The 26,667-nt window shown below is 36.5% G+C and overlaps 1 protein-coding gene across 4 annotated transcripts in view; it reads right to left on the minus strand.

The window, feature by feature from the left end:
* ITGBL1 (integrin subunit beta like 1) overlaps positions 1 to 26,667 on the minus strand; it is a 122,940-nt gene that overhangs the window by 15,875 nt on the left and 80,398 nt on the right. For all 4 annotated transcript variants that reach the window (XM_015851488.2, XM_015851485.2, XM_015851486.2 and 1 more), the window contains one exon: positions 4,028 to 4,144. In XM_015851488.2, the coding sequence (XP_015706974.1) occupies positions 4,028 to 4,144 (117 nt within the window). The remainder of the gene's footprint in view (positions 1 to 4,027; positions 4,145 to 26,667) is intronic.

Genomic DNA, 26,667 nt, shown 5'->3' on the forward strand with positions numbered 1-26,667 from the left:
CACAGGAGCTGTTGGAGTGTGTCCTAAGGAGAGCCATGGGTACGGTCAGAGGGCTGGAGCACCTCAGCTGTGAAAAAAGGCTGAGATAACTGGGCTTGTTTAGCTTTTAGAAGATAAAGCTCTGAAGAGACCTCATTTCAACCTCCCAGTACTTAAACTGAGTTTATAAATAGAAGGAAAAATTACTCTTTGCATAGGTATATAGTGATAGGAAAAAAAGGAATGATTTTATACTAAAACAGAGAAGATTTAGGTTAGATATTAGGATGAATTTTTTTTACTTTTTATTGGTGAAACACTGGAACATGTTGCACAGAGAAGTTCTGGATACCCCATATTTGGAGGTGTTCAGCGACAGGTTGGATGGGGCCCTGGGCAGACTGATCTAATGGGTAGCAACCCTTACCACAATAGGAGGGTAGGAACTAGATGATCTTTAAGGTCTCTTCCAACTCAGATCATTCAATGCATCTATGATCACTGAAATAAACTGGCTTCCAAGCAATGGGCCCTTAGGTGGGTAGAATACAGCAATTTCAAAAGGCTGCATCAGACACCTTCTTTAGCCATAGTAAGTCTCTGTGCAGAGGCATGGACAAAGGAAGGACAATCCATACGTACTAAAAGAAGGCCATGGAATCTTTTCCAAGTCCTCGTGTAACTTCTGTCTTTGGGGAGAAGAAATGTCTCTATTCCTGGTATTGCAAAGATGGGCAGCTCAATTTCTAAGTGAATGACTCACTACAATCATACAGAAACATGATAATAAGGTCTCACTCCATTGTACCCTAATTTATCATATCCTTCACCTCATGTCCCTCTACCTTCGCATGCACAGCTGGTCTGGAAAGCAAGCTATTAATCAATCTCTGCTGGTCAGAGAAGGCCTGTAACAATTCTTATCCAAATGATTAAGGTTGTCATTCATATAACTCATTTCAGAATGTGTTTTATCTCAAGTCACTGGTTTTCTTTCTGTATGCTTACAGGCTCTTGGTGCTCAGTGTCAGACTGCACATTCAGAGTCCATCTTACAGTTCTCTGCAGACAGTTACTAACAAGAGCTTACAGCCTGAGGGTGATTGCATAGGTAGTGACAGTGGTAGAAATATAATCATGAAAAGAAGAAAAGGGGAAAGAGTAGGTAGTTTAGGAAGAGACTTAAGAGGTTCAGGTTGAGATAAAAGGCAGGGCAAACACATAAGGAGCAGAGAGAGATGTGTGTGTCATTAACGCAAAATTAGGGGGAGGAGATCTGTGAAAAAAATAAACTGCAGAAGGAGAAATGAAACAAGGCTAAAGGTGATAGAATCTTACAGAAGTGAAGAGATGAGAAACAGCATGTGTCAAAAGAAACATTTGAAAAGTTATCAGAAAGATAGAAAGTGAGAGTCAAACAAAACATCAGACAAGTCCTACATGATTGGGCTGAAGCTGCCCGTCATATCAGAAGCTGTTGAAGAGATGAAGAGAACAACAAAAGTAATTCATCAGAAACTGTAGGGAGACAAATTTCAATGAAAAAGTGATTGAAAGCCAGAGTGGAAGCTGAAAAATGCACATAAACAGCTCATACTATGAGCATGAAGGTGGAGGATTTCACTTAAATGGCAAGATAAGAGCTGCAATCAATGGGGACTCTCTGAAGATAATATAGATGTAAACATTTTCATATATAGGACTTACAGCTCAAGTTCTAGAAACTTAAGGAAGCAGCAAGGAAATCAATTACTGAAGTGAAGCATTGGTTTCTTGGGCAGGTGGATCAGAAGCATAGATAGATACTTGATGATTTAAGAAAATGAGGTCTCAGGATATGCGAGTAGTAAGAAAAAGGAGAAAAATATAGTGAAGGGAACATGAGTGAAGAAGGCACTCCAGAGCTCCAGTAGCCACATCCTATATATAGGATATATATATATATGTATACATCCTATTATATAGGAACATGCTGCAAGAAGTAAATTACAAATTAATCTACAGTAATCTAAAAGTATGTTTACTGATATATTAAAATACAATAGATAGAACAAGAAGGAAAATGATGGGAATATGAAAAAAATAATCTGCCAATTATCTACCACTGGAATCCCAACAGATATACCACAAAAAAATCCAAAAATTTTTAGCAGGAATTATTAACTGCAGCATGGCTTCTAATTGGGAAGCATAAAACTCCAGAGAACAGCTATGCCTCATTTAGTTCACTCAGCTGCAAGTGAGAAAAGATGTTCTGATCTCTCTTGAGGCGTTTCAGAAGCCAGCACAGATCTTGGTGTGTTTAATCATGTTGTATTTTGCTTATTTGTCTCCCTTTACTTCCAAGACATATCAGGGTGACAAGACTCCTGATATGGTGCATATTTATGGTTTGGGTGAAAGAATTAGGAATGAGTTCAGCTCCCTAGAACACCAAAATCGTAGGCTTGGCCTTCTGAAATTCTGGCAACACATGCTGTGCACCGCAATTAAGTCTGGACACTGGAACTTCAGTTGCTTTTTTCCATTACAATTCCTTCCCATCTGAAGAGAGCCCTTAACAATTAAACGATCAGCTTGAGTAAAAGTGAATGAGTTGAGCTTAAGTTTGCCTCTGATTCACAATTTCATGAACTCATTTTACATTCTATATATTGTTTCAAAATTAGGAAACAAACAAGCAAACAAACAAAAAACCTTCAACTGAATTATTTAATTTCTATGATTGTCATGGACAAAGCTGTTTAGACTTAACGGAAGAGTTTATTTAGATAATAGTGTGAATTAGAGTGTTTCTTGCACAGTGGAAATAGACAGCGTTGAGCTGATTATCACTTCAGAGTGATGTACTCTTGCCAACAATGAAAGTTAAAATTATTACTATATCTAATAATGGACAATGGAAATTTTGCCCATGATTTGCAAAATGTGCAGTTCAATTAGCGGTATTAACACTGAAGCATTGTCACTGAATAATATAAAATATGAATGACATGAGTGGAATGGATATTTTTAGTCATGGAATATGATAAAGATTGGTTTCCAGCTATTTAACTTACAACCAATATAACCCAGGATTTCAGTGCTTTAATCTGCTTTGATGACTTTTAAATAAAATTAAATTTAAAATTATTATTTTTCTACACATTCATTACTGAATTATCCTGAATGTTATGAACCATTTTTATTGTTGGTTAGAGGTTTTAACTCAAATTTTCCATTCTGTGTGGCAGAGCCCTGGAAGAAATATTCTCCGTGGTCAAAAATTTTGTGTGCAAAAAGATTATGAAGCAATATGTTTTGTTTGTTCAGTTATTTTTTTAGATAGAAATAAGAGATATAATAAAATATGTCATGATCCATATAATTTTCTGTTGTAATATTAAGAATATAATAAAAAAAGCCAATAAAATATAGAAAGAGAGCATTTAGGATAAATGCGATTACCATGTTTTTAAATACTGTGTGTTATGTATGCATTTACATATCTAAATCTTATTTCTTAATGCCAACATTCATCACTGCAAAACCAGTAAGAGAGGTTTTCATTGTCAACACTAAAATAAACCATCTGAACGTATATGTATGGTCACAATGTATCTCAAGCATTGAGATTATTTCAAAATATGTGCTACTTTCTAAGGAGATAGAAATATCAATGTTAGGAAATATGAAATATTCAAATGTATTGCTGGTCATTATTAATATAAAGTAAAATACAGTGTTCTTAGTATGTAAACTACACAAAATGCAAAGTTAAGATTACTTGTTTTTTTCAAGTTTTCATTTAAATATATTTATTCTTCTTTAAAGAATCCTGATGGAATTTGGCATATACTATAGGACTTAGCATATGTGCTGCCAGTTGTCTCTAATCCAGCTCACTATTAGTACTTCAGAAGTTTTTAAAAAGTCATTAACATTCAATACTTATACTGCTTATGTTACATATGTTACAATAATTATGTGCTTACGTTATATGATCAGGGGAAACAGAAGGTTATAAATGGCCAAGATTTACATTATACTATATTAAGTGAACACATACCCCCACAGACGTTGCCATCTGCACTTTCACACTGCCGATCATCACATTCACAGTTTTTTCCATAGACTCTGTTGTCTCCTGGAGGGAAACAAGTGCATTGCCCGCATTCACATTTTCCTGTAAGAAGAAAATATTTTTATTGGTAAAATTCCAGTAAAACAAACTAATTGATATAACGATCTTATTCTACACCCTACCTCTCAAAGACATGTCACTCTGTATTAATTATTAAGTATGCGCATAAATTCTTTTAGAAAAACCCACAAAATTATCCTTTCTCCATAGCAACAAGAAGCAAAATATATTGCTTTTATGTCCTGATGGAAACAGAAATAATAGGCAATCACTGGCATTGTATCTGTATCATATATCAGCTTTGCATAACGGAGCTATGGCACATGTTTAACTGCATAATTAACCTCAGTAATAGATCTAAAATATTTAGCACAAACCTCAGAAACTCTGAAAGGAATTAAGTTAGAACTAAATCATTTATGCACTGGACTACCTAAAATGCTGTCTTCTTTATTCAGTAGAATCATAACTCCTTAAATATTCTCTTGGGCATCTGGAAACAAATTAGATGAGACCTAGACCTCAGGAAACAGAAGCAGAAAGCATAATCCTTGTCACTGTCTTCCCTTCCATCAGCCTCATCATAGGAAAACTCCTCAGGGCTTAAAGAGTGAACAGACTCAGCAAAGCTCTCACAGTTGGGATAACACTGATTTTCTAGATGTTTTACTGCATAATTATATATATATATATTTTAAACACCATGCTACTATAAGCATGAACAAAATATGACACAAGCCAGGCATAAGTGGTCTTAAGAAATGATAGCACATACAAAGAAAAGGACAACCAGACATACACATAATATGGAAAGCTGCCTGATGGAAAAGGACCTTGGTGTACTGATGGACAGTCAGCTGAATATGAGTCAGCAGTGTGCCCAGGTGGCCAAGAAGGCCAATGGCATCCTGGCTTGCATCAAGAATGGTGTGGTGAACAGGACTAGGGAAGTCATCCTGCTCCTGAACAAGGCATTGGTGATGGAAATTCTAAGTGCCAGGACTCAATCTAGAATCATGCCTTATGATCGTCTTAAAATACAGTAATTTTTTAAAAGATAGGAAAGAATTAGCAGCACATAATTTATGATATTTTTATAATACATATTATTTTAAAACTACATTGCATGAGCAATTGCTTGAGGATATACAAAATAATTGATGCTATTTGCATGCCTTCTCTAATCCATAGTTGTTTATCAAGGAAAGTATTTGTAACTGGTATAAAATGAATCCTCACTACTTAAAAAAATCACACTTGTAAAGACTTTTAATGTGTCCAACTTGTTACATTTTGGGGATTTCACAGTTTCTTTCAATCCATCCATCTAAGACATACCAGCTTCTTCAACACAACATCACAAAGTGTCCCAAAGCAAAGGCAATCACCCTTAGGCAGAAAGGTACCTACCAGATGAACAAGACCTACCTGTTGTGGAAAATCTATGAAAATATACAGAAGAATCATCTTTAACACTGGCATCCTGGCCAGCAAATACTATAGTAATGAGGATGCTTGAAAGACAATAAAATCCACTTGAACAAATTGCTTTGAAAAGAAGTCAGCAGAGATAGAAAATCCTCCAGAGGGATAAGCAAAGGAAGGTTCTGTAATGAGGCTCTTGCACATTCTGTAATTAAGAAATGCCTCCTGGAACGTGTAAATTAATAAGCAACAATGAGTAGAGAGCCTGGTGCTAGGGCGCTTGCTGCAATTGATATTTATTTTAGTTCGTGTGCAGCGGTTCTATCAGGGAAAGACTGAGGAATATCCCATCTTCAAGCAGACAGGATGATTTTTGCATTTAAGAAATGCAAGCTCAGCTTGGCTTAGCAAAATCATGCAGAAAGGGGGTTTTGATCTTCTCATTCTTGTCGTCCTAGCTAATGTCATCCTAGCTAATGAATGAAACACCAACATTCAAACACATCAGGTTCCTTTTTTATGTCTGTGCCTCATGTTTGCTTTTGGCTAGTTCCCCACTAATCCCAGTGTCTGCTTTACATCATCTGATCTATATGCAGATGTGTCTTGAAAACAGACAGAAACTTCATCCAATCAGTGCTCTGGAAAAGGATTTCTCTGACAAAAGCTACACAAAGCTACATCCATAGCAGCTTAGAAAGTGGCAGTCAGATTATTACTTCATCATTTCTTCTCTTTCCAAATGTGACAAAATCAAGACTAGGAACATGAGAAGGAGATTCAGTGGTGGCAGTAAATAACTGTAACTTTGAAGTGACTTAAAAAGCACGTTTTAGCTCCAAAAGCACTGCAGTTTTCATTAGATAGTATCAGGTAGGCTCATTCTGTGGAGGTAATTTAACAAAGGATAAAAACTCATTTTGCTTCTAAACAACTAGCTACATAGGATGAAGTAAATATAAATTCCAAAGACTTTGTTTATCACCATAAAGGTAAATGCAGAAGTTATTAGCGTTCTGGAACAATAAATTTCAGTTTCTTCCCCAGGAAAAGCAGGATAAGGTGTAAGTAAGCCGGCTCCAATCATCTGTGATATTTCATCTGTGTTGCTACAGAATTAGAAGAAGCCACACCTTATTCTGTACGATTATTCTTTTAGTTACTATGATAAAATACTTACCATACAAATCTGGTTCTTCAAAAGTAATTTGAAGCTCACATTATACTGAAGAGGGATCAGCACTTCACTAAACATACCCTTTCTTTGTCTGGAATAATAGGTTTCCCATAGCAACCTGATTATAGAGGGGAAGCTACTGCCAAACACATCCTAAATTCTCTTTAAATTCCAAGGCATACAGAAACAATTAAACACATGAGGGCCATAATATTTGGCATTTATTCAACTAGCAGAGCCAGAGCTATGCCTTAATAGTAAAGAGACACAAGTTTATGTCTGACATCTAAGAGTGAGTGGTTTCCTCTCCTCACTCAACAGAGGCAGTAAATGTCACCAGCTGATGGCTTCAGATGAAGGAAGTTTTCTGAGGGATGTTATGTTAACTCTTAGTATCAAAAACTATGCTTATTGCAATGCAGGATTCTAAAGATAGAATAATTATATAAGACATTTATTTCTCCTCAGTCTTCATATTTACATGAACTCTTTTCTTCCACAGATATCAATAAAAGTATTAACTTGTTACTTATAATTGTTATTGAAAAAAGACCAGCTCAGGATTTTCTTTGTTTCTAAAGGAAATGTGACTGCCACATCTTATTAATACAATTAAGTATATTAGCTAACTTATTCTGCAATTTAAAAGAAAGAAAGAAACAAACAAACTGGGTTGTGACTGCTTAGATTTTGATTTTACCCACTATTTACTATTGTCGTATTTGTGTGTTTTTTTTCTTTTTTTTTCTTTTCTCTCTCTCTTTTTTTTTTTTTTTTCCCCTTTTTCTTTCCCTAGCTAGGACATAGCTAAAGTAAATGGTACCTGAACTTAAAGATTACATCTGCTGGCATGCAAATTGCTATGACCATTAGCTGAGTGCATTCAGACCAATATCATTTTCCTATATGGACTGAACAACAGTCTCGTTCATACAGATAATTTAGATTTTAAAACACTGTGCTAGAAGTATATAATTTGTGTAATAAAACATCTTTACCCTGTTACTGACAGCAAAATTATCAGGAAGACAGAGCGACAGCTTAGTTTTCAACATTAAAATAAACACTGAATATAATAAAATATAGCTCATTACCATTTCATGCCCATTACTATTAAATATAAATTTTTGTTTAATTTCACTGAAAATAAATTGTTTGGATTTCATGTGCAGGTTGCTTTGTTTTGCTTTGCTTTTACAAGTGTAAGGAATATGGTATGAAACCACAACACTATATTTCAGCCCAAGCTGAAATTGCAGTAAAAGCCAATCAGGTTCATGGGAAGAATGCTGCTTCACATTTGTAATAAACAGAAGGGAATGTGTCTTCAGGAAGGACTTTTCTGCCCCGTGGCTGTCCCAGGTTTAATGTCTGAAAACATTTCCTACCAGAAATTGCAATTACTTTGCTATCAAGCAATCTCAGGCAATGAGAACATTCAGCAAAGTTTCTGTGTCTTTTTACCACCAGAACTCACTTCATGCTGGATGAGAGCAGATGATCTGAAATACTGTTCATAAAGGGCAAACTAGAGATGATAGATGAGGAGATTTGCACAGATTAGTCTGAATTGAGGGATATGCCAGGTAGAGGAAAGCAGATTTGCCTCAAAGTAGTAACACATAGCACAGTAGTAACACAGAAAAGGAAGGGAGATAAAAGAACTGGTAAAGAGAATGAATGAGTAAAAATGTGCAGCACGTGCCAAAAATGAGATGAAAAATCTCATAGTGCCTGCTCAGTCCGGGGCATTAAGAGCAAGACTAATTTGCATGAGTTTATACAATGTTGAGAATGTATAAAATCCAATAGAAAGCAATGGACACATTGGCATCTCCATTTCCGCAGGTGTTCTGCAATGGCTTCTCACGCCTTGAATGGCTTTTCATAAATAAAAATTCCTGTTTGCATAAAAATATTGTTCTGCCTGGAAAAAAATAGTACTGCCTTATATATGAAGGTATCCACAGCTTTTAAAATGTTGGTAATACCTGGACCTAAACAATGGTTTCTGAGATACCAGATAAAGGACGCATTTAGAAACATCTTTAGTATGTGGAAAAGTATCTTTACAGCCTCTTCAAACATTGAGTTCACACAAAGTATAAAAACCTGGGGATTATTTCTGGCAAGGGTTTTGGACAGGCAGGAGCAATGCTCTCCTGGTTACATTTGAGCAACATCACCCGCAATTCTGTGGTTATATTGGGGGGAAAAAGGGTTTTGAAAAAAGTTTTATCTGCCTTAGTACAATGCTGTTTGTCTCAAATGCTCCAGCATGTCTGACAAATTGTGACAAAGCAGCTAGGCAGGCTATCATAATTCTGGTGCAATATCTTGCAAAAAGGATTCAACATCTACATGAACAAGCAATTTTCCTGCTGGACTTCTAACACTCCTTTCTGCACTGAAGGCCTATTTCTCTCCTCCCCTTCCAGAAATGAAGAACATCAGAGTTCTAAATGCAGCTTGTCCTCTGTCCTGTGTTCAGCTGTAGCTGCAGAGTGAGGGGGGTGCACTGTGCTGCTCACCATGACAATATGTATCACAAGTGCCAGTGTTGGTACACCACTAAGACAGGAGTGGAGTTGTGCAGGAGATGCATCAGCAGTGCATTGCCCTGGCTCTGTTGCACCTCATGAGTCTTTGTACAAAATAGAGCCTAGGAGATGGCATCTTGTACAGCAGCCTCCTGCCATTTGACATATCAGGCTGCAATACTGATGCTTTGATACTTCAACAGGAGCTACAAGAATCAGGATTGCTTTCCTTATTGTGTTTAGGATTTCTCCATTAGGGTGCTGGAGACCTGGGTGGCTTTTTTTGTGGACATTTTCTGATGAAAATTATTTTTCCTCACAAGGTTCAAGCAACAAGTACTTTCTTTCTGCAGTATATCATTCATTTGAGTCACTAAAATTCATGTTTAACTTCTCATAGACAAGAAAAACTGAGATGCAGCTATTACGAGAACTGCTTGTCCAGATTTGAGTAGGGAACTAACTCTGTTTCTAAATCAATAGACAGAAAAACAAACACATGTCTCATGTCTAGTCATAAAAAGAGGTTATTTGCAGCATGACTGAACCAAGACCTCAGCTAAAGTTATAAAAGCTCCAGAGAAGAGCTCAGCTGAATCATGCAGACATATAATAAAATGGAAATTGCTTTAATAAATCCAAAGTCGAGTTTCCAGATTTGGTCTTGGTGAAGTATTTTGCACATCATGGATTTGGAACACTGAAGTGAAGTACTAGCAGCACAGTCTTAGAATTTCTTCTGCCTAAATAGCTAATTCTCTGCTAAAACTGCATCGGGTATTAATTACATTCAGCACTACTCAAGGGTCTGAAGCAAACCAAGTAAACTAACTACATCACATTGCTGCAACACACTTTTTGAAGACTTGTATCTACAACTAGCTCTTGTTCCAGACTGCATTATCTCCCTTTTTGAGAAGCCTCCAAGGCCAGAATTCTTTCACTTAATGCTGTCACTGATACACTTACTTTTTTATCTGAAGGGATAAGACATGTTTGGAAAGCCTCCTCCAAAACTGAGCTTAGTGACACTGGGCCATTAACTTCTAGGTGAAACATCAAAGTCCCACTATGTAAGTGCTGCAAATAGTGCATTTGCTATGTAAGGAGTACTATAAAGAGTGTCATGGTGACTGTGGGGACTTCTCTGTATACAGGTTTTCTTACTTTTTCATTAGAAAAGGTTATTTAAAGTTCCTCATCTGAGGCTCACCTACATTCATTTTCCTTCAGTGGTTGCTGGGATCAGGATTTGCAAAAATCCATAAACTGGTGCAGTCATTCCACTATTGCACAAATCTTTTAAGAGACTGTTCACGGGTAGAAAGTACCAATCTGTACCTCTAAACCTCTAACCAAAAATGGTGCGCTGTGTTGTGTTTATTCTTTTTTTTTTTTTTTTTTTAATAAGACAGAAAATGCTTATCTTTTAACCTTGGGGTTTTTGTGTGTGTGTGTGTTTGTTTATTTATTTATTTATTTATTTATTTATTGAATTACTTTATTATGTGAAAGTGTACTAAAAAGGTCTGACAATTCAGTTTTTCTTATGGAGAAAGGAAACACACGGGAAGAAGCATTTCGAAGACAAATACTCTGAGGAAATAAAAGATCAGAAGCATTTTATCCCAAATAACAAAAGCTTCATGGAGATGCAAGCAACTGAATATCCAGGACTGCAAAAGGAAACATTACACAACAGCAATTGCAAATGTCTGAGGCTTGCCCCCTGCTTTAGTACAGGCAGTTATGTATAACTAGAAGCCTAATTGCAGTGCTGGCATATGGTATCTGAAGTAAATGCTCTTCCTTTGTGACAGCCCAATAGTGAATTCTTGTTTAGACAAATGCACTCAGCAGCAGCACTTCACAGATTTAGCGTCAGATAGTCTTTTACAGCTCTAGCTGATCAGCCCTGCTGATTTGTTTCTTCTTTTCCAAGTTGATTTCCTTTTTTTTTTTTTTTTAATCCTACTTCCTCTCTCTCTTTAAACATTAGGGTAAGAAGCACTGCTGTTCTGCTAGGTTCCTTTTCAGAATGTTATCTTGTTGACATCTGCTATCATCATCAAGAAGCATGTCTCCTCCATCTGCCTCTTCTCCTTAGGAGTGATTTGAGGACACCCTTCCTGAAGGCTGCTATTGTGTTCCTGTATTGCCAACAGGGAGTTCCTAGTGGAGTTCCAGGAGAGGAGTCATCCACAACACTCCTGCCTACTTTGCATGAGCAGGATTGTAGAACAAATGCTTTGCTTCTCCCAGTGACATCTTACTTTGCTCTCCTGCCCTTGACAATTCACTCCCTATATTAAGGGGATGAGTAGGATTATGGAGGCAATTACTTCTATGTTTGAAAGAGATGTGATAGTCAATGTCACCACACAGTGGAGAGATGCGTGAAGAAGACAAGACAGAAGGTGGCAAAGCACTTTCTAAAGAAATGCGCTGTGAAGGCAGTGGAGATGGAAGAGGAGGAGGAATTAGTTGGGGGAAAAAGAAACTCAACAGTATGGCAAATGTCACTCCAAAAATGGAATATTCAGCAAAATATAACCTGATTTTTCCTACAATTCCTTCCCCTCATTCTTTTCTCTCCAATAAATTAGTTCCTTTCTTCCATCAACATCTTTCTTCTTTTCAGTCAATTTTCTTTCCATATTGTCCAGTGGACCACCCATCCCTTAAAAATGCTTCACCAAAGGGTACTACGTATTTTCTCCTTCTACAAATCATTTTGGTTTTTAGATCATGCCCTGTTACCTTCTGTAGCTTGTACTGATGTCTGCCATTTCATCTGTTCACTATTTCTCTGAAAAACACTTTCTATAACTCAAACTATCAAAAAAACTACTGTAAAATGATGCCAATAAATCAAGTAAAGGACACAGCATTCCACTAAAACTAACATTTCCACAGAATAAGAAAAGTAAAATATTGCATTTGATTTAAAGGACCTGTCTTGAAAATGCTTTTCTTTTGCCTTGACAACAATCAGGAAAAATAGGGCTCATTTCCCTTTAAACCTGCCCAATTGTCTGATAATTCACATAAGTTGCTATATTTTCTAGCAAACTCCAAACTTAATGAAGATCCACAACCTAATGGAAAAAGACATATGAAACAAAAGAATGCTGTTCTAGAAGCTGTGATGGTTTTTGAGACATCTACAGCGTTAGACATTTGACGGCCTTATCAACCAGAGGACTGACAGCTTACCTCCTTTCTCACATGATCTGCCATGTAATGAGTCATAGCAGTAATTCCGTAGAGATATTTAATTTGCGGATTAATTTACTAGAAAATGTCAACTGCTTTGTGGAAGTTTAATCACCAAAATGTTAACCTTGTTCACTTCCTGCTGATGCCTGTTGTTTATTAGGTAGTAAATTTCAAGATATTTTAGAGTTGTAATACAAGCCTATCTATTATAATGTTTAAACTCCTAGACATGCTGTTCTTTGAAGCTTTAGCCAAGATTAAAGAGCTGTATAATCGCAAAACAACAATATGAAGAGATTCAACTGCATAGCAACCATCAATATTATTTGCAGATAACAGACTGCTAAATTCAGAAACCATGGCAACAAATGACATCACACTATATCTACCTTATTGATTAGCTTTCACCTCAAGACTTTTTCTAGAAATGAAAGACATTACCTAGCAACTGCATCATCTACCAAGTTGTTCCAACTCAAAATGCTCTTGCCTATCACTCGTAAACAAATTTGTCCTTTTTGTTGCCAGCCGGCCAGATTGTGCAGTAGCCTCTTGTTACAAGGCTCTCCATTTTATCTGTTGTAAAGACACTGCCTTATGGCTCTGAGAATCTTTTTCCAAAGTGCAATAATGAAATCTGTGAAATAACGCTTCCTCCTGGTGCCCAAAAGATTGGCTTTGAGAAAAATATGCAATCTATAATAAGGGAATTAAAGGCAATATTTTAACAGCTTCTTAAATGCAAACTTTATCTTTAGAAAACCACACAATCTTCCATTTTTCCTCTCCCTGATTTTAAGTATTAGCAGTAAATTCTTCATTGCAGGTTTTCCTGAGCCCTGTTATTTCAGGGAGAGTGCACAGAATAACAAAACAGTAAGCCTAGAATTATCAAAGACGACTAACCAGGTACATTACCAACCACACTACAGGTATACTTGCTTAAAGTTCTTGAAAACTCTGCCCTCTGATATCTCATCTGCCTTGATATTGCCCTACAAGTAGACAAGGGCAGGGCACTGTCTATTAAAACCGGGTTAGATAGGACAGGTGTAATTATGAGCTTCACATACGTACAGTCAGCCTCCCGTTTGGAAACATGAGCAAACCCCAGCAATTAAAGGCAGTTAGCAGTTTTCAAGCTAGTTGAAACACATGCAACAAGTAATTAAAGCCTGCCAGTGAGGCTGCAATCTTTCTGCAGTATCTACCTTGATGGAAATGGATTTATGATCAGTCTCCAGGCCTTCCTAACAAATACAATAGCAATCAGAAATACTAAAATTGAGGTAGTTAATTTTGTTTTATTTAATTTGACAAACATAAGTAACTGATGCAAAAAGTCTAAGCCCGATACAATCACCTACATGTTAATATTGATGCTAGTTCTCAGAGCAAGAAATCAGCTTAGCAGCTCACAGTACACCCAGAATGTCTTGAAGGGTCGTAATCACTCAGTAAGGTATATGCTTCTGCCAAGATTTCTGCTTTGCGTGGAACTGTTTCAAGTTTTCTATTATCAGGACAGCCTACTGAATCCAGCTGTCAGCTAGAGTGTGGAGGAGCCCCAGTCACCACCCACTGAATAGGAGAGTAGGAAATGCCACTGATGAATAGGAGATACTTGAAAATGAATGGGAACAAAGCACCAAGAAAGTATTTTTAAAGTATTTTGAAAAAGAGAGAATGTAAACAAAAATTATACATGGAAAAAATATGAACATAAGAAAAAAAAAAAGCTACTATTTTAAAACCTTTGAAACATTTTGAACTTAAGTGAAGAAAAATAGAAAAGCTGAAGCCTCTTATATAAAGCAGAGTAAGAGGATCTTTTACAACTGATTAAAATGTTAAGACAGTGAAGCCTAAAAGTACTGTACGGAATTCTGTGCTAAACTGAAAACATCTATCCTCTACTATTTCAGAAATAAGTTTAAATATTATACAAAATACTACATTTTCATTGTCCTCAGTCATCACAAAAAAATATAAGACAATGCAAAGAGTGCTTTCTCAGACCAATCACTTTTTTAAACACGGAAAATCTTATAAAAATGCAACTGTCAACTGAAAAGCAATCCTTTCAAGGAAAAAAAGCAATGTTCACTGTAACAGTTTATAGCAAAACACATAAGCCAAGCAAAAGAACATCTAAGAGAAGAGATCTGAACCTAGACATTAGAGAGAGAGGTTTTATCTTCCTAGATACAGAAAGAATACATCAAAGCCAACTGCTGTAGCAATTTTTGTGCCTTTTCTCCCCTCAGACAGTTTGAACTCTAAAACCCATGTCCAGCATGTTACGTCTTACATTCTTGTCAGTACTCAGAAACAGAGAGGAAATAATCAAGACTCACACTACTGATGCCTCTTCAAGTACCCAAGGATGTTAATACTTTCATGGATAGTATGTATTAACATATTTGTTCATATTTATTCATTTACATATACTTGAAGTATTAATAAATATGGACTGTGGTGAACAAACATGACAAAGGAAGATGTGGTTGCAAAGGATGGGATTCTGCATCACTTACTTCTCTATCTCAAGGCATCCAAGCACTCTTGAGTTCATAGATAAACTGAAAATTTTACAGCAGTCTTCATCTCATTCTGAAATAAATGTCTAAACAAGTCTAATAAATAGCAGGTTAAAACTGCCTTTTCCTCTCAAATAAGTACATGGAAAACAGTGTTCACAGAGGAAGTAGTCACTATTACAGAAATCTGAAGGTAGATGGAGTGAGGAGAAGAGGGAAATTAGGATGCACTTACAGCTTCTAAGCCCATAAACAAGAAGTCTTTGACATAACATCCCTAGATAAGGACAAGAAACGTGGCCAGAAAGTAAGAAAAAAGAAGACAACAGGTAACAGAGAAGAAAGTGGATTAAAAATAAATTTGGAGTGCTCCAAATGCCCTATAAATGAATAAAAGAAGTGTAATGGAAGGAAGGAAAGAAGGAAGAGCAAAGACATCTGCAAATGAGGAACAGAAAACGGAGGAAGATAAATATTGGAGCTCATGGAAGAATAAGTGGGAGATGATAGTGTAAAAGCAAAGTGAGACGATCCACCAAAATTTTAAAAGAAAGGAAGAGAGAAAACCTGCCACTGACACTTAGCAAGATAAAATAGATTAATTTAAAAATTGCATGGGTATGCAGTAGTAGAAAAAGGATGACAGTGAGTGGTTTCTAGGAATTATGCTTCAGAGGGTAGAAATCCAGGGGATTGCAGGAAAATTCTTCCAAACTGCTGAACAGAAGTGACATTAAGAGAGAAATGAGGACAACAGATAGCACAATCAGTGGTGTGATGAAAGAAACAAGCCCTATGTTTTCCTGAAACTACTGTCCAGATCAAAAGGTATTTTTCTAATTTTCCATTGTAATACATATTATTATACAGACTGCTCAGTCTAGGGAAATAAATACTGCTTCTGCACCATCATGGTTCAAATCTTTGCCAGTTGAACGTTATTGCTTAGGAACAGTTTTGGTGTTATTGCTGTGGCCACCTCTCCTTTTCCACATCAGCATTATACCATGCCTGAATTACCATAGCTCATAAGGACTGAATCATGACATAACAGTGGGGAGGGATGGTGGCACAGCTGTAGAGTGTGTAGTGACCTGGAGAAAAGTGTTCCCACTTGGGTCAAGCTTTCTACAGTAGAAACAACTGTTCCGATATATTTACTTTATAAATAGAAAAGATATTAGGGATCAAAGTATACTATTGCACCTTCTGAGTTTCACCACAGATTCTGCATCTCATTTGAGCCAAACCACTGGCTGCCCAGCTCCCTGTTTGCAAGGAGCAGGATGTTAGAACCCAAGACCACAGCATTCAGAGAAACAGTCAGTGTGCAAAGTGGTGTTAGGGGAAAACAAAGATACTCTATTCCTTGCAAGAAGAAAATTTCTGCAAAGACTACCTCCAGATGGAGAAAGACAGCGTGGAGGAAATCACCTCTTAGACATGCAAGATACCTTTTAGTAGCTGGCAGGAGTTCTCATGCTACTGTGAAAGCTCTCCCAGCCCTATGGGAAACTGCAGACTCAGTTTTCATGCAGTTGTGGCTGACAAGAGCTTGGCACTGATCATTTCACTAGCCTTGCTGTTGGTCCTGCTCAAGACAGAAGCCACTCGTGGCTGCTGTTGAGCCCTGACCACAGGTGCAGTCCTTCCACAACAGCAGGATCCAGTCCTGCTGAAGGAGAGCTGTTCCTGGAGCCTCAACCAGTGTTGAGCCTGGACCTGCATTTCCAAGGCAAGTACTGGAGACCAACCAGGGAGCTTGTACATGTGTGAAATGACCTTTGTTGTTCCGGGCTTTCCCTAAGCAGGATTAAACCAGTGTAAGAGAGCAGACAGGAGGTAAGTCCCAGTGTGGGAAACTTTGTTCCAGCACTAGGGTGCCATCACTGATTTTAACATTACACAAATTAATACTAAAGCCATGTTTGCTTTTTACAGACTATTAAAAATCCATCCCAGCCCTTTTCCAGGAAGTGTCAGAGTTCTGTTTAGCAAATAAGAAAAAAGCCCCACAACAATTACTTCCAAGCAAATTGAACACAATGAGTTTGGCAAGCTCCGTCATACCTGATTTCAGCTGGAAATGAGTCTTAGATGGAGCATGCCATGCTTCTCATAAATGTCTGATTAGAGAAACAAAATAGGCTTGGTATTGTGAGTTCAAATTTGACAAAATTGCTTTAAACACAGCATGAACGAAGGATTTATTTTTATTACTGTTTTAGAGAAAAGTACTCAAAATTATTCCTCCTAATAAAAACAATAAAAAAGCAATTAATTCTGCAGAATTGTTTTCAAGCCAAAAAAAGCCTTCTTTTTTAGCAAGTAGTAATGAATTGTACATCTTTTTTTTTCATTAAAAAGTGGATTGGCTCTTCTTTGTTAATATAATGGATAAGAAAATTGTGTTCAGACCTCCTCCGAGTAGTTCTCTGAGACTGAAAAGCTGCGTTATTAAATTCCCATGCAGGAAACTGTAAAACCCCAGCAGCTGATTGGGCTTTAACCCTTCTCCCCAGGATCAGGGCCCTGAGAGAAGCAAATAAGAGNCCACTGAAGAATTAGTAATTTTGTTGCTATTTACATTTTCTCCCTCTTGGAGGGGGGGTAGGCAGTAATGTTTGGTGCTGAGGGAGTGGGAAGGAATAAGGAAAATAATCAGCAGAACTCATTTTTTTCTGTGAGAAAAAGTGGGAGGCATAAGTTACAGGGGGAGGTGACTGGATCAGACAGAGGCGGGAACTGATACTCAGTTGTGAGAAGAAAAAGAGCAGTGGAGACATCAGCTGCAAATCATCAGCAACCTCAGATACTATGGAATCAGTAGTATGCAAAACACGTCAAAACTCTTGCAACACACATATGTACAATCACAGAAATGGAGCATATATTTAGACAACTCAGTTATGCCCTGCCACTTTCCCCAGAGAAGCAGTGCCCAGCAATGAGACTGTGCATCTCAGCCACTGCTGGAGACACTAGTCTGGCCGCCTCCCACAGCAGTAGTTAGCATTTCAAGGGCTGCAAAGGGGAAGGGGCCAGCAGACACAGCAGAAGGCCTGGGCAGCTGAGGTTGTTACCCATGGGGTCAGGGACTTGAGAAGATCACAGAGACAGAATTTAATATTTTCCTTGAAACCCCCACAGTCTGCTCTGCTGTTTGCATGAATGACTCATTCATCTATCCTGTCTCAAAGATCACAACTGGAAACATCACACTCGTCTCTCACTGCTTCTCTGACACTGTATTTGTAGCTGCAATTAATGACAGTGAAATGTGCTTTCCAAAGAAGTGTCACTAAAAAAAGTGAAAACTATCTTCAAAGTAAACAGTTCATATAGTGTATGAAATATGTATAAAACAATACACATGCAAAAATGCTCCCACCATCTGAAAGACACTCTAGGCTTAATCCAAAAAAAATTACCGCTGCTAAGCAGAGGTGCAACACCCAGAACACTGATAAAAATAAATAAACCCCACTACAAACATGAAGAGAAATGTCAAGTGCAACATGTCTATACCAAAAGAGCAGTTATTTTCATGGGCGTTTTTCCCTCAAAGTCAAATGGTGATGTTCTCTTTCATGACATTTTTAATGAGTTCATCCAATAAATGACTACAGAACAAAACTCTGCTTGTTCCTACAATAAAGGGTGAGAGATTGTATATTAGCTTCCCCTGTAGCCCACCTACTTCTGCTGATCTCTAAGGATCAGTTTGCACAACCTTCCAGAACAGACTGGATCCAAAAGTTATCAACACAATCGCATTGACTTTTAGCAGAGTTTAGCAACCTGAGCATGCTGCTATGTTAATGTTACATGTCTGGAGATACTTCTTGTACAGCAAATATAACATGAAACACAAAATCAGCACTTTCTGTAGAGAACAGTATGGACAAATTCTAAGCAACGTTGAGAAGCTGTGTTCCTAGTGAAATGATGTTTTTCTGAAACATTTTATTAAGTCCTAGACATCTGTATATGCCACACAAATCCTTGAATAGATGTGATCCATGGTAGCTAGGGAAATGCAGCTGGAACGCAGACTGTTGGATATTTGCATGCTTAAGAAAGATATATATATATTTTTTTTAATGAAAATAAATTCATTTTTAAGAACACGTTTGACTCCAAATATCTCAGCATAAGAGTGCCCTGCTATTCAGCACAAAGGCCAAAGTGAACTGTGGTCTAGACAAAATCAGGTAAATATTCCAGCACCTGAAATTCAGAAGGAGCCACTCTCTAAACTCACTCTTGCAGCTCTCCTCTTCTACTGATACTCTCTTGCCAGTCACAGGGATTTCCTACTGCAAGGGAGATGATTACTAAGCGCTTAAGTGATGAGCTTCCTTCCAGAGCATTTGTTACACAAGGTAAAAAGGGAACAGAACACAAACTATATTAACAGTAATATCCACGCAGCTCTCTAAATCAGAGATACGTAGATGAAGATGCATCTTAGCTTGTCCTTAGCATTAGAAAATAGGAATGACTCTACTGTAAGGCATTGGCCTATTATTATTAAATCACAGCATCTCAGAATGGAAAAGAGATGGACTAAATGTCTAGCTGTGCTGCATCCTCCACCTACAGGATTGTAATGCCTTATATTTAAATGAAATTAATTAATTACAATGAATTGATGAGAAAATGAAACTAATGCCATTAAGAGATGCCATAAAATGAAACAGATTTATGTGCCTGTATGAGAAAGGCCGTAGAGCTGATGTGTATAAAAGCATAATCAATAAGGATGACAGAGTAGTAAGGAGAGCAGACACCACCAGAGATCACCTAGTCCTACCCTACTGCTCTGAGCACAGACACATAGAGGCAGTTGCCCAGGACGATTTCCAGTTAGGTTTTGAATGACTCCAAGGATGGGGACTATATAAAATATCTAGGCAAATTCTGTCATTGTGTAGCAACTCTTATAGTAAAAAAGTCTTCTCTTCAATCTAGTCCTTTCCGTCCTCTGATTTAATATGGTAGCAATTAAACTTCCTAAAACTTTTTGAGTTATATTTAAGCATATAGTGTTTAATCATGAAATGCAACATGTCTGAAAATCAAATCAACAGATCACATGTAAAATCTAAGAATTTATTAGCAAGATTCTAGAAGAAAATGACCCCAAATGGCACAGTTCGTAAGGAGAACAAGTTTAATTATAAAGCAAATGACATGGATTGAAGAGAAGTTTGAAATAATATCAAGCTCCTGTTTGGCCTTTTTAAAATAGAATGCTCTACATCTTCGAAACAATGCACTGTGCTTTGTAGAGAGTAACTCTGATGTGAAGGGAAAAAAAGATTGAAGTGCGTTCTAAGCGGCACTAAATTTATGGCAAAACAAATGTGATAATAATAGGATTGAAGTCTCAAAACCTCAAAATTATGGGATTCCTAAGTGACACATCATATATTTCCTTATCTGGGCCTTTTTTCATAGCAGGGTACAATATAGCTGAACATATATGTGATAAACTATGCGACAATGCCAAGCATCACTGCTACTGTGTTCATTCACTTACATACACACATTTAGATAAGTGTAAATGCATTGTTTATCGTATGCAAAACACGGAACAAGCTAAGGTGGCTAGATATGGAATACTTGTGATTTTAAACTGTAGGAGATGTAGTCTGCAGAGTTTATCATGAGACTCTGCACATTAAAGACAACAGTAATCTTTCATTCTACACTAAATTAATTTCACATTCAGTCTACGTTATCTGAAAAGAGGCTGTGGGAAGATTCATATCCAGAAGTTATTTAAATGAAAAGAATTACTCAATGTGTCTCTCTCTCTTTTTTTTTTCTTTTCAAATCTCTGAAAGATTATTCAAGATCATGGGTTAACTCCTGCCAAGTATTGTTTCTGTGGTACCGTTTGTGAATAAAAGGGTAATGGAAGCACTTTTCACTCTGTCTTTCAAACCAGTCCTTTCAGTGAATTGTTCCTGTAGAATACTTGGATGGAATTTAAGTGCTAGCATTAAAAAAGCACTAATAGTCTAAGAGTGAACACAGGGGCTTCCAAACTACAGCCAGTTCAATTACTTGGCACAGTTAATACTATGAGTCACCAACAGCCATGAGCAAATGAGAGACTACCTTTGCATCATTGATATACTGAGAAGGAGCAGTGATTAAGTCAAACAAGAAGGCAATAAAGAAAGAAGATAGATGTAACTCAAAGCCCACCATCTGTGTAGTTCTGGACAAGGCATCTTGCTGGTTTCATCTTCTTTACAGTAAAAAGTATTATAACAAAGTGTAGAAAGTTACAGGGTCACAGCCCTGCTGACTCATTGCATCATGCTAAGAAATAAAACTGATTCACTAAGAGATGGGTCTGATTACACCACCTGTAAAAGGTTCAATCAAGCTTGAAACCATTGATGAGCCCCATGAAAAGCTGTATCTCATGCTATTCAGTTCTATTCTTCCTTAGGGACTTTTCATAATATAGATATTCTAGTCTGAAACATAGATAAGGGATAGACAAAGAAGGACAGGAAATTATCTGTTTTTACTCAAGCCCCATGATTTTTGCCCTTGAACTTTATCTTTGCTTCAAACTGAAGTTTTTCTGTGCATTGTCTTTCATGAAGTTATGGTCTTCCTGATATCTGACTCAATAATTAATGTATAAAGTTATTGCTTGCATGCATAATCTTCCTCTCATGAATATGTGAAGGAGGAAAGATTATAAGTTGTCAAATGCTTCCAGAGCCTCTCTTCATGACAGAATGATAGATCCCAATGCTGTATTTAAAACACAGCTGAATAGATAAAAATAGTGTTTAACTTTTATAGTCATTATGAACCACAGTAATTTATTGAGCCCTTCAATCAGCTGAGGAAACAAAACGTTGGGAATGGGTGAATGACTCACTTCTTTTCATGCCGCGCACACTGGTGCTCCAATAATTTGATGGTCGGAAGGCTAAATAAGAATGCATAAATGTGTCACAGAAATAAAGCAAACAAAATGCATCATAAACAAAAACAAATCAGCAGAAAGCACTAAGGGAAACTCCAACCAGTGACTGGTTTCTAATTAGTTGTATCTGCAGGGTGTGTCTGAAATGGTTAGGAAGACAAATATGGATTTTACAGTGACTCAGAATTTAAAAGTAATTGTAGTAGGAACAATAATTTTTAATAAATAGGCACAAAACTTGACTATGGAATCCATGTATATGTTTTGCTCTCCCTTTTTCTCTTTTCCCAGGAGTTCAAGACTGCAATGGATACCCAAGTAGATATATCAGGAAGAAGTCAAATGAGAAAATGAATGCTCATAACATTCATTAGATGCAACCATTCTTCATTTCCTCAGAGTGTAGGGAAACTCATTTACTTCCAGACACAAAAAGGACAAAGTTCTAGATAAAAACAGTACATATTTCCTTCCTTACATTGTGCTGTTCTCAAGTTATTTCATTTTATTTTATTTTATTTTATTTTATTTTATTTTATTTTATTTTATTTTATTTTATTTTATTTTATTTTATTTTATTTTATTCTATTTGCCCCCAAAGAAAACTAACAGTAATCAGGAAGGTGATCCTTAGTATCTTAAATGATGGCTAATAAATTGAGAAAAGGTGTAGGTAGTTTCTCACTGGTACCTAGGAATGAAAGTGCAACCATTAATATAGGCCCTCTAATGAAGTCAGCCATTAATGTGCAGTCTTCTATATGATTTTGAATATACTAATGCCCAGGGGTGAACTGTAAATGCCATTGATGTATTTGCACTTTATACTTGTAAAAGTAAGATAACCCTTCTTTCAACCACTATCAAAAAGCACTTTAAGAAAAATAAATATAAAAGGGTTTGTATTTTCTTTTGAAATTATTCCCATTCCTTAATGTATCCCAGTCTTCTTTGAAGTAGCTGACAGAAGCTTCCAAGTTGTGAATAGAAAAAGTCAGATGGATATCCATGTTGTATTTCACATCTACCTACCAAGCCTCTCATAATTACTAGAAATACCCAGTATTTCAATTCATCAAACGTCTTTATAGCATCAAATGCAAACCCAAATCATACAAAATAGAAAGTAGTGTAAATAATTCCTAATAGAGTAATTTGAAACTAACAGTAAATATCGGGTGCAATCTAATTCATTTGTGTTGTTTTGAAATACTTTGTAACACTCCTAACTCTCTTCTTTGTTCCACTTAGGTGCTAGGCAGTTAGGAAGGTTATTCAGCTACACTATGGGCAATGAGAGCATGTGTCAGTGTTTCACACTAAACATTTAGGATATTCTCTTGCGCTGGTTTTAAACACCAAGTAATACGTTCCTTCAGTTCCCTGAGGAACCTTTTTTTTGCATCTTTATTTTCTTGTATTGGATTCGATTTTACATTATTTGGAATTTATACTCTTCTTTTAGTGCTTCATTACTGAGCTGTGTGAAAATATTCAGTTGCAGTAGGATCAGCTTCACCTTGCCATAAGTGTTTCTGCATTCAGCTTTAAAGTTTCCCAAAGGAATTTTAAAAAGCTGAGTGAAAAATTTTATTGTGTATAAATTATATGATTTTTTGTTGTTGTTGTTCTTGATGATGGTGATTTACACTGACATTCCTGCCACTGTTAGTCAGATCATGTAATAGAAATGTATCATCAGTATTGCAATTGTTCTGCAAAAATGTTTTGAACGGATGTAAATTTAATTATCCCCCCAAAGTATTTGTTTCCGTGAATGAAGAACTCCCTGGAGGCCTCGCGCATCTAGAACTATATTAAAAATACTCAGCAGAATGCAAGGGTATTAACCACTCTAAAATTTCAGCTTTGTAGACTTTTCTGTGCTAGACACAAAGTATACAGGACTCTGATAAAGGGTTTTAGAAAACCTAACACTTTCTCTGTGAAATATAAAGCCATTAGCAATGTATTTCCTTACTGACATGAAGAAATTCCACGTGAAGATTGCAATTAGGTCCTAGAATGGTTTATTTACTTGCCTCCAGAAGGAGACTGGAACAGTTCTGACAATATGCTGAATAAAGCTATGCCTTTGTTTGTTTGTTTGTTTGTTTAAAAAGATGCATAGAAATTACTTTACAAATCTTCAAAATCTTAAATGTGAGATTTGTTTTATAAGTGTATTTGTGCAAAGACATCTAACTCAGTCAGCTGATCTCAGATAAAAATTCTCAAATGGGCTCAAGCCAAACAAAAGAAAATTGTTTAAAATTTGAATACTCAAAACTTGAAAAAAAACTTGTTTTGCCTACAGTCATCTACTTGGCTTGCTCTTGTGAAAGGTGGAATAACCTTTCAGAATTGGTAGCTGTGAAACAATCACTCACCTGTAAACAGAGAAAGTTCCTTTTTAGAAGTTTTTAAGGAGACCAAATAATTATCACACCCTATCATCTAAGAGAACTACTGCCCCTCAATCATTTTAAATAAATCTGGACAAGATTATGTTACTTTGCTGAATTCAGTCAATGTGTAACTCTGGAGAGTATAACACTAAGCCACACGGATAAGATGGAAATAAAGCACTCTCATTCCCACTGAAAAAGAATCCAATGTTCACCACCTAAGGAGCACTTTAGAAATGCAGGTGTACTTGCTGTATCACAAAATGACAGTTAACATACAGCACCATAGCACTATGCACTACCTACAAGGTCAGATAGTGTGAATTATCATTTCCATCTAAAACAGACTCAGATTTCATCTAGATGTTAGGTAACACGATGTTCTGAGCTCCTGTTTGCATTATTACTGTTTTTATATTAATTCCTCACTCTAGCAAACTTAACTCATCTGCTTTACAAATCTTTGCCAGAAAGAAAATAAATTTTAATCTTAAGAATTTGCAAGAAAAATAAACAAGAAAAACTGATGAACTGGACTATGAGCTCTACTAGATTGGCTGTTCCCTACTATGGAGTATCTGATAACTAGATCATCCTTGAATATTTCTCATCTGAGAAATAGCCTGCTCAGCCTGTTTCTGTTCTCAGCAGAAACCAGTATATCTTACAGATTTGCATAAGTGCAAGCTTCCTACCCAAAAGACTGGTGGCTTTTGTTGAGGTGTTTCTAAACCTGACTATGCTCAGTATTAGGAATGAGGAGCTGTCTCTGAAATCTCTGTGATCTACTGACTCTATAGTCAGTTACTGAGATGAACGAAGTTACTGAGATGACCTAAGAAAGAAACTGTAGAAAATGTTTAAAGTTTGACATACTAGATAATTCTACAAGTTACAGATTCTTGCACATCTTGCTTTGATTTAGATAAAACTGCTTATAATCATGCACTCAATTTCAGACCTCAGAAAAACCTGTATTAATGTTAATGAATTCATTTGTGCTTATATTTGTAATGCCCTCCCACAAGTCTCATCAGAAATATTATTTTTGTTCTCTTGTATAGTTGCCATTGCCACTCTTGAATTAGGAAACATTAATTTCCTAATGTTTAGGAAATTAAAAGACATATTTACACTACTTATAATTTACATTATCTTTTTTCTTTTTTCCTGTGTTAATTACTTGAAATGCTTATTAAATGATTGCTGGCTGTTTATTATTCAATTCCTATTCATCTGCATCCTCATTAAAACTAGAAAAATTCATTCTTGGACATAACATTACTGGAATGTCTTGAGTCAAAACTCAGTCACCTATGACTAATGAGTGTAAGATGCCAATAACGAAGTTCAGTGCATCATATATATGAGACTGAGATGCCTCTGAGTTGATGAATTATTGCAAACATAAATCAAGTGGTAATCAACGGTGTATCACATTCATATATGAATCTATGATAGAAAATGAAAGGGAAACTAATACAAAATAAGTGCAGGCTGTTCAGACCAGTCTCCTAATTCCTTGTCTGTCCAGAAGAGAAAAAAAAAAGATCATCATATTCCTTGTTTATGTAACAGTTTATAAGTATTAAAACATGCTGAAATTAATAAAACAGAATGATTACTCATTTGGGTAGAAGCCCAAAAAACATAAGTAGAGGTAAAAGCCTAAATGAAAAGAACCAGAATTTAAAACATTTGTATGCCAGCTCAAATTAATTATCATTTTAGTGATGATAAAACACAGATTAGTAGCCTGTGCTTTTTTTGATAAAGGAGGGATTAACTATAAATGAATCAAATTTGGTAATCACAGTAAACATTAAAATCCACATAATTTAATCTGATATATAAGCAGCAAACAGAATTCAATTCAGAGATATTTTAGTGCATACTCAATATCAATACAATCTGCACAAAACCTATGCAATGTAGGATAAATCTCTGACTTATCAAACTACAGGAAATTAATGTAATTTCCCATGTAGTAAGGTAATACATGGGACAAATCCCAACATCAGCATCTTCACTAATAAAGATGCCTCTGTGAATTATGTTGTTGACGAAGACTGGGTAAATGACTCCATGGAAAAAAGCAGCTGTGTTCCAACCCTTATAACAGACATTACAGTTGCTCCAACTTCTGTGAAAGATCCACAGCATGACTCCACTTACCCAGTCTCTGAGTAGCAGGGCATTAGCAATGACCTGAATACCTCTTCTACAGTAATTTTGTTTGTAATCATAAACATAGTTAAAAGACTTGTGTTTTTCCCTGTCTCATCTTGACACTCC

Source organism: Coturnix japonica, chromosome 1 (assembly GCF_001577835.2).
Source record: "Coturnix japonica isolate 7356 chromosome 1, Coturnix japonica 2.1, whole genome shotgun sequence".
Classification (NCBI taxonomy): domain Eukaryota; kingdom Metazoa; phylum Chordata; class Aves; order Galliformes; family Phasianidae; genus Coturnix; species Coturnix japonica.